This window comes from Lampetra planeri, chromosome 40 (genome assembly GCF_965212315.1).
Source record: "Lampetra planeri chromosome 40, kcLamPlan1.2.h2, whole genome shotgun sequence".
Classification (NCBI taxonomy): domain Eukaryota; kingdom Metazoa; phylum Chordata; class Hyperoartia; order Petromyzontiformes; family Petromyzontidae; genus Lampetra; species Lampetra planeri.
Genome location: NC_136146.1, coordinates 4,636,271 through 4,645,384, shown reverse-complemented (window position 1 = coordinate 4,645,384; position 9,114 = coordinate 4,636,271). Strand labels below are relative to the sequence as shown.

The window sequence follows — 9,114 nt, the reverse complement described above, 5'->3', positions numbered from 1 at the left end:
GCTCCCCGTAAATAAATACACTGATGATGATTCTGATCCAAGTTAATTAAAATCCCTGGGTCCAAAACGCCAACTTCACCAGGCCACGCCCATCGCCCCAGGCCACGCCTACTCCTTGAGGCCACGCCCACCCCAGATAGGCCACGCCTACTCCTTGAGGCCACGTCTACTCCTTGAGGCCACGCCTACTCCTTGAGGCCACGCCTACTCCTTGAGGCCACGTCTACTCCTTAGGGCCACGCCCGTCATCACTAGGCCACGCCCACTCACTGAGACCACGCCCATCTAGCTAGGCCACGCCTACTCTTTGAGGCCACGCCCGCTCCTTGAGGCCACGCCTTCTCCTTACGGCCACGCCTGTCATCACTAGGCCACGCCCACCCCTGCTTGACCACGCCTACTCATTGAGACCACGCCCACTCACTGAGACCACGCGAATCCACGAGGGTGGCGGTCATCTCAGTGCCCCCTCCCTCTTCCGTGTTGTGGCTCCGTCCACTCGCAGTCAGCAGCAGCAGCGGCGGCTGTGGTGGTGGTTGATGGTGGTGCGTGTGCAATCTCCACCGTGACCACCGTCTCGTAGTCAGATTGGGCAGTCGGTGAGGGCTAGAGAGAGTCAGGGGCAGGAGCACCGTGGTGGTGGTGGTGGGGTTGGTTGGGAATGTCCACTTTGACAAGAGCGTCCTTGTGAAAAGGAGTCCACCGATTGAGAAGAGTGCTTCAGTTACGACCGTGTCGTCGGGGGCGGTCACTCTAATCGAGAGCAGCGTGTCGGTACTTTGTGCACCGTGCGCTTGAGATGACGAATATGCTCCAAGAGGCAGGGATTGACGAGGTCTTCGGTGGCGTCTTGACGGAAGGCTTTCAATAGCACGGGCCGGTCAGGCGAGGTCCAAGGAGCTCCTCCATCGCCAAGCTCACGAGTTGAAGGCGGGCGGACAGACAGCGAGAGGAGAGCCGCCGCTGGGCAATCCACCTGGGGGCGACACGATGGAGGGGGGGGACTGCCTGCTCGGCTCCGAGCTGCGTGTGAAGCGCAAGACGTGTGAGGTCCTCCTGGCCAGCGACCGCATCTCCTGGAGACCAACAACAACCACCACAACCACCACAACAACAACCACCAGCAGCAGCAGTGGCTCCAAGGCTCGGCGAGGTGAGCGCCTGGACATCGCCCCCCCCCTCCCCCCACAGACGACAGTGTCATTGACTCCAGTGCTCCACATTGGAGATGTCACATTCAATTCACCCCCACAGCAAACACTTTTTTAGAACTGTTCTCTTAACAGCCCTGTTGTGTTTCGTGTGTTGTCCCCACCCCCCCCCGCACGGTTTGCTTAAGTACGGTGCGAAAGAAGTCCAGCATACACAACGTGTTTGCTGTGTTACGTGTCAATTGAGACATCCTTGCAAACGACCTCTGTGCGCCCATGGGGATTGTGACCAGTGTTTCTTGTCCTTCCCACCCTCGCACCTCCGATTAGCACGGTTGGCTAACGTACGGTGCGAAAGAAGTTCAACACGGCACATCTCGAAATGAGATTTTGTTATGTTGTGTTTGCTGCTGTTGCTTGCTTTGATTCAGGAAGCTGCATGAAGGTTTTAAAGTTGTTATTGTGCTGCTTGCGATGTTAGTGCTACTTATGATCGTATTCTAATATGTGAAAGACGCGTAAAACCCCGGCATCGTCAGCTTAATCACCGCAGAATAATAATGCCGGCTGGAGAATCACGAGTTTCTAACAACAGCACACAGACGTATGTCAAACATCAGCATGCGACAACAAACACAGCCATCAGCAGTTCCCGAATAACTGTGTCGTTGTCATCTGGTCTGAAACTTGAGCTAATCTGGCCGACTGACACATCTCACCGACTGATGCAGCATTTTTGTTCGTGCGTTTTGCAAATATATTCAGCAGCTCGATGCGAGTGTCGAGGTCCGCTCGCCACTAAGCGAGAGAGAGATAGAGAGGGGCATGCAGGGAAAGAGTTGAGAGTTCGTGGAGTTTCGCTCTTCCTCATCCTTTGTTGAAGGAGCGCAGGTTACAGTGGGTTTACTGCGCGGTCCACAGTTCGGTTTGCATGGCCACAATAGCGCCACTGGATTGTGTCTTTAGATTTCCATTCGTGAAGGAGATGCGCGCATCGGCCCTGGTGATGTTCTGAACCAGGGGTGGGTGGGTGACTGACTGGGTGAGTGAGTGAGTTGATGGTTGAACCAGGGGTGGGTGACTGACTGACTGGGTGAGTGAGTGAGTTGATGTTTGAACCAGTGGTGGGTGGGTGACTGGGTGAGTGAGTGAGTGAGTTGATGGTTGAACCAGTGGTGGGTGGGTGACTGACTGGGTGAGTGAGTTGATGGTTGAACCAGGGGTGGGTGACTGACTGACTGGGTGAGTGAGTTGATGGTTGAACCAGTGGTGGGTGGGTGACTGACTGGGTGAGTGAGTGAGTTGATGGTTGAACCAGGAGTGGGTGACTGACTGACTGGGTGAGTGAGTGAGTTGATGGTTGAACCAGGGGTGGGTGACTGACTGACTGGGTGAGTGAGTGAGTTGATGTTTGAACCAGTGGTGGGTGGGTGACTGGGTGAGTGAGTGAGTGAGTTGATGGTTGAACCAGTGGTGGGTGGGTGACTGACTGGGTGAGTGAGTTGATGGTTGAATCAGGGGTGGGTGACTGACTGACTGGGTGAGTGAGTTGATGGTTGAACCAGTGGTGGGTGGGTGACTGACTGGGTGAGTGAGTGAGTTGATGGTTGAACCAGGAGTGGGTGACTGACTGACTGGGTGAGTGAGTGAGTTGATGGTTGAACCAGTGGTGGGTGGGTGACTGACTGGGTGAGTGAGTTGATGGTTGAACCAGTGGTGGGTGGGTGACTGACTGGGTGAGTGAGTGAGTTGATGGTTGAACTAGTGGTGGGTGGGTGACTGACTGGGTGAGTGAGTTGATGGTTGAACCAGGGGTGGGTGACTGACTGACTGGGTGAGTGAGTTGATGGTTGAACCAGTGGTGGGTGGGTGACTGACTGGGTGAGTGAGTGAGTTGATGGTTGAACCAGTGGTGGGTGGGTGACTGACTGGGTGAGTGAGTGAGTTGATGGTTGAACCAGTGGTGGGTGGGTGACTGACTGGGTGAGTGAGTTTATGGTTGAACCAGGGGTGGGTGACTGACTGACTGGGTGAGTGAGTTGATGGTTGAACCAGTGGTGGGTGGGTGACTGACTGACTGGGTGAGTGAGTTGATGGTTGAACCAGTGGTGGGTGGGTGACTGACTGGGTGAGTGAGTGAGTTGATGGTTGAACCAGTGGTGGGTGGGTGACTGACTGGGTGAGTGAGTGAGTTGATGGTTGAACCAGGAGTGGGTGACTGACTGACTGGGTGAGTGAGTGAGTTGATGGTTGAACCAGTGGTGGGTGGGTGACTGACTGGGTGAGTGAGTGAGTTGATGGTTGAACCAGTGGTGGGTGGGTGACTGACTGGGTGAGTGAGTTGATGGTTGAACCAGGGGTGGGTGGGTGACTGACTGGGTGAGTGAGTTGATGATTGAACCAGGGGTGGGTGGGTGACTGACTGGGTGAGTTAGTGAGTTGATGGTTAAAACAGTGGTGGGTGACTGACTGACTGGGTGAGTGAGTAAGTGAGTTGATGGTTGAACCAGGGGTGGGTGGGTGACTGACTGGGTGAGTGAGTGAGTTGATGGTTGAACCAGTGGTGGGTGGGTGACTGACTGGGTGAGTGAGTGAGTTGATGGTTGAACCAGTGGTGGGTGGGTGACTGACTGATTGGGTGAGTTGATGGTTCCACCAGTGTCTTAGAGGAGGAATCAGACGATGTATTTATACTGGAGGAATCAGACGATGTATTTATACTGGAGGAATCAGACGATGTATTTACACTGGAGGAATCTGATAAGCCATAAAGCTCTTATTCACAGATGTCCAGTAGGGGCAGGTCAGAACGTTACAGCAATAAACAATAAAACACGATAGGAGTGCAAAGTCTAGGAAGAGTACACAAATCACTTTCAAAAAAATATATATACAAATAAAAGTAAACTATATTGTTTTTATCTTACCAAGTAAATCTCACTGTGCTCTCTGAGGTTGTCTTTTATAGCTGTTTTATTAGAAGCGACCTGGCCACACATTATTGGAGGAATGTCAAAGGCAAGGGAGGAGGTGTGCGGATGATTTGTGCGTCTCGAACGGGCTATACTCTCTGGTTCTTTCGGTAAAGTCACGTAGGTAGAAATAAATCACGACGTTTCGATTGCAACACAAGCAATCATCATCAGGTGGGAAAACCGCAGCAAGACAAATTTCTTGGATTCTTGCAGTCACGAAAGCTTCAAATCCAAGATTAACTCGAACGAGCTGTTTGCCCAGTGCTCTTCCCAACGCAGCGTTAAACAAACTATGTTAACATCGCCTCCCAATCGTGTTTATTGTCGTACCATTACCAATCGCTAAATACACTACCTTCGCCAATATACGGTATTTTAAAAGAGTGAGCAGAGTTAATGAGTAACATCCAGAACACAAACTTGAGATCCAAGTCGCGATGCAGATAGTAGTGTTGTCTGCGTCTCAAAGGCTCGCCGGGATGAATTAATTGCATTGTCGTATTGCTCAGAGACCCGAGTTAGTCCTAGAGAATATTCACACACCACTGTGTGTGTGTATCTGTTTAGAGGAGTTTGTCTTAATGAGCGGTGGTGTAGCGGTGAGCGCTACGCTGCGCTACGAACCCGGCGTCCCGAGTTCGTATCCCACTCACGTCGTCCACCAACACCCGTGACGATTATTCGAACCGGTCCTCCCCTAGGTCGACTCAGCCTCAAATGAGTACCTGGTGCGGTGTGTAAACATCGCCACTGGGGAGACGAAGGGGGTCGGGCGTGGTGCTGGCCACCCACCACCTCATGCACCGTGCCAGCTTTCATAGGTGCGCGCTCAGAATCTGAATGTTTACTGGAGGAATCCCATGAGCTATGAAGCTCTTTCCCCCAGAGATGTCCAGTAGGTGCTCGCTAACATCACACAGACAGTTAAGGCTACACGGGGGGATGTCTTCGTCTCTGTTTGTCTTCAAGAGACTCGGAAAAGGCCCCGCGGTCCCCCAGACACTTTTGTGTAATCGAACGACTTTGATGTGCGGTGAGTGACATCACCGGCGTGGTGAGCACGCGCGTGTGTGTTGCTGGTTAGTTTTGTTGTTGTTGTTGTTGTTGATTGTCCTCTGTACACTCGGTCCGGCGTAGCAGCAGCATCAGCAAACAATTGGTTTTAATATCGAGCGATTCGTGCGTTAAAAAGTTACGCACATTCACCCAATCTCACCATCACGTCTGACTGTGAAATAAATAATGAGTTTGTGTACGGCATTGCCTCTTTGTGTTAATGAACGGGGTTCACATATTTTATTTGGAGTGCTCTTGCCAATAACAATTTGGTACTCTATCAGCGTTTGATTAACAAGCCTCACTCAGCTCATGGAAAGTGGAAACTGATCCAGAGTTTTCTCGCTTATGTAAACAAACATTGCTCGATAATATCTTCCCGGAAATTCAAGAAGGCTGATGGACTAACACTTACTGCATGTCGATTTACATTTGGAGATAAAGGATCTAGAGAGAGTTGTGGCTCTGCATTTGTTTTTACCCATAACGCTCTACGGCGATGACGAATGGGGGTTGTTGTGGACAATTCTGGCCATTGTGTTGCCATCAGTGTGCATCCAATGGGGACACCATTCATGTGCTGTGAAGAAGGACCATTGCCCGAAACGTCACCTGGTGTACACCTCTTATTTTGCGAGTGTGTTGAGTGTTGTGCGTGTGCACCACTGCCAATGAGACCTCACCGTTTAGTTCTGTAAAGCACTGTGACTACTTGGATTGTGCTTTCCAGGGTGTGACTTTCTATGGTTCTTTTTTTATATTTCACTTTTCTTAGACAGACGAATTTATTGAGAACTGGCAGAGCCGGTTGAGCTAAGAAGTTGTTCGGGTGTCTAGCCCAAACTGAATGTATGTTGAACTTTTTTTAGCACCGTATGTAGCCAGCCGTAACATTACATAGCAATGGGCGAAAATTACATTTTACCTTTTATATTTCTATAATGTTAATGTGTGCGTCATATAAAACGTAATCAGATCTCAATTAGGCAGACTAAGGCACACTTGGGGTCAGTAGGATTCCAATAGCATAGTCCATGGCTGAAAGAGCCACCAACTTAAAAACCGCTTCTTCATTTGGTAGAATTGCCCCCCCCCCCCGTCTCTATTATCTAAACAGGCTTTACTTGGCTGCCTTGTTTAAGTTGGTGTTTTAAATTGGTCTCGACAAATATTTTTTTCACACAGAAAAGGATAACAGAGAGAATAGTGCCTTCACAAACCAGCGGAAAGTAGGCCATAAACCCATCCATGGAGACCGTTCAAGCGTGCGCCCGTCACGCGTGTGTTTGCCAAGCAAAGGTCGTAATGGAAGCTCCGCATGTTTATTATTGACGGGGCACTCCACGTTTCATTGCCGGTAACCCGCTCATCCATCTGGGTGGAGTGCGCGGTGTGCAGTGGTTCTTTTGTTGCACAGAACCTGGCCACTCAAGTTCAATTCCCAGCCACTCGAGTCCCAATTCCCAGCCACGGCTCGCAGCAGTGGCCAGTGATATCTGAACTGGTCCTGGGTCCCTACGCCCCCCCCCCCACCCTCTTCATCAACTCACATTGACCAGTGTGGTGTATAATTATATGATTTTTGTTCCTTTTAAGACAGTATTATTGACGAACGTGTGTCACATTTACGATCACACAACCCACCCCCCACCCACACAAAAACCAACATGGGCATGGGGTGGCCTTCATCCAGCAGTGGATTGGCAAGGGGCTGTACATTTATTTTTTTATTGTCAGTTTATTTAGATTACGCGACATGTTGACCTTGCAGAAGATTTGACCTCCAGGGGGCCTTAACCACTGTTTAATCTGGATTGGTGGTGCTCTGTTACTGGGAGATTAAACATTTAATACGATTTAAATAAAGTGCCCTGATCAACCGTAAACACTTAGAGTGCAGTCGAAATGACAAAGGCAGCCTTCCAGGTTCCACGTGCCTCCTGTAATTCCTTAAATGCATTAATTGATCGCTTCCTACACACACACACTGATAAGGCAATGTTTTTTAGGCAGTGAATTTAACATTCTTGGGCTTTCAGTTACAAACTTGCAAGCTAGTCCATTAAGTGAGATTAATGGGCCCTGTGCAGGTATTGGATGAGGTCTTATTTTGGTTTTGGACCCACACCACATCGCGTCATCGTGTATTCAACTGTACATCGAAATCCCATCCAGCGTTCACTTGTCTTAAATCAATGCTGCTGAAATCATGCCCTCCCAGTACGCCATGCGGCTGATTGATCGTATAAGAAGAGATGCATATATGAAGAACGCATAGTCTGGTTATTTATCTTGTCACTTATATTCTCTACAACGACGCTAATGGTTATTTTCAGTTTATCACAAGTTCCATTCCAATCTGTGCCAACCCATAAAGCAGGGGTTTGGAGCTTACGACCAACAACTTAAATTCTTATGGCTTACGGCCCCATGAGGCTGACCACACACATTCCTGAATCAGTGTTCATGCCAAACATCCCATAATGCGGCACCCTTTTAATAGACACAGCAAGGTTCTTCCTGAGCAAATAAAGGACAATTGTCATTCAAACTTCAGACGCCGCCTTGAGGAGTGATGCACTAAGCAATGACAATAGGCAGCTCGCGGGGTCTCTGCTCACGCCGCTAGCATGGGGGGGTGGGTGAGTTGTTGCTCATTCCATTGGCGGCCCCGAGCTGTTTGTGAAATCGCCATGCTTCTGTGGTAGGCGTCAGGACATGTTGTTCTTGTTGTTGTTGTTTATATTGAAGTTTACTATTTGGATGTTATGCCTTTTACAGCGTCTGGAGATGCCTTTGTAATTTTAAACTTGTATTACATTCTTGGGTGGAGCGGTGGTGCAGCGGTTGGCTCACTGTGCTGCAAACCCGGCGAGGTTTACTTCGTTTTCCCCAGCCACGGCTAACATCAGCGGCGAGTGATATTTGAACCAACGTTCACCAGGCCGCACTGAACCGGCGTGGTGAAATGTGGCCAAACATCCCCCCCACGACATAGGTAGGCCTATCATCCAGTCGTGCACGATAAAAAGAGCCCCCGTAAGTAACATTTACAAAGACCTTGGGAAATCACTCTCAAACACATTCCGTGCTTTTGTTTATTGAGACTGATTACATAAACCCTTGCTATAAGTATACTCTGGAAGCCAACAGACAGTGCAATGATGGCTTCTCTTTGTGGATTGCTCCGGTTATTTTTAGGGGGCACGGCGTTTGCTCATTTGCACAGCGCTTGGAATGCTTCAGCTGTCTGCAGGTCTAACCGGTGGCGTGCCACTGCGTGCACGTATTGTTGTAGGTTCCATTGTCACGTGAATGCCATGCTGGGAGAGAGAGAGGTGGCTGGAACGCATGCATTGCGGAGCGGCGGGAGGGCTTCCTTTGGTCCCTTGGGGTTGTGGGTTCGGTTTGAATTGAATCTCGGTGGGGGGAAATCCCCACCGACAATACACAAGCTGCAGAGAAAGACACGGATTAGAACCTTTGTTTGCACACACTCAAAGTGCACAAATAAAGATCACCCGTATAGTCTCAATAGACTTTTTGGTGCAAGTGCTGTGAGCGAGTAGCACCTATGAAGGCCGGCACGGCGCACGAGGGGGTGGGTGGGTGTCCAGCACCACGTCCGACCGCCTTTGTCTCCCCAGTGGCGATGTTTACACACCGTACTAGGTAGTCACTTGAGGCTGAGTCGATCTATGTACGTATGTTGAACTTCATTCGCGCCGTACGTAGCTCGGGGCCGCCATGCTAAACGGAGGTGCGGTGGAAGGACATAGTGGAGGCCTATCACTTGTTGATACTAATACAATCTGTGGCGCATGCACACGCACTCGCCTGCGCACACGCACGGCTCGTGACACAGACGCGAAGATTCTAAACGCCGTTTTTACGCGGCCATATCAGTGTCACGATTGCGAATTGGGGCCACG

At 50.2% G+C, this 9,114-nt stretch overlaps 1 protein-coding gene across 1 annotated transcript in view; it reads left to right on the top strand.

Annotated features, from left to right (window-relative positions):
• Window positions 1–422: 422 nt before the first annotated feature.
• CERK (ceramide kinase) overlaps window positions 423–9,114 on the top strand; it is a 37,441-nt gene continuing 28,749 nt past the window's right edge. The window contains exon 1 of the mRNA XM_078612958.1: window positions 423–1,153. Within this exon, the coding sequence (XP_078469084.1) occupies window positions 991–1,153 (163 nt within the window). The 5' untranslated portion in view covers window positions 423–990. The remainder of the gene's footprint in view (window positions 1,154–9,114) is intronic.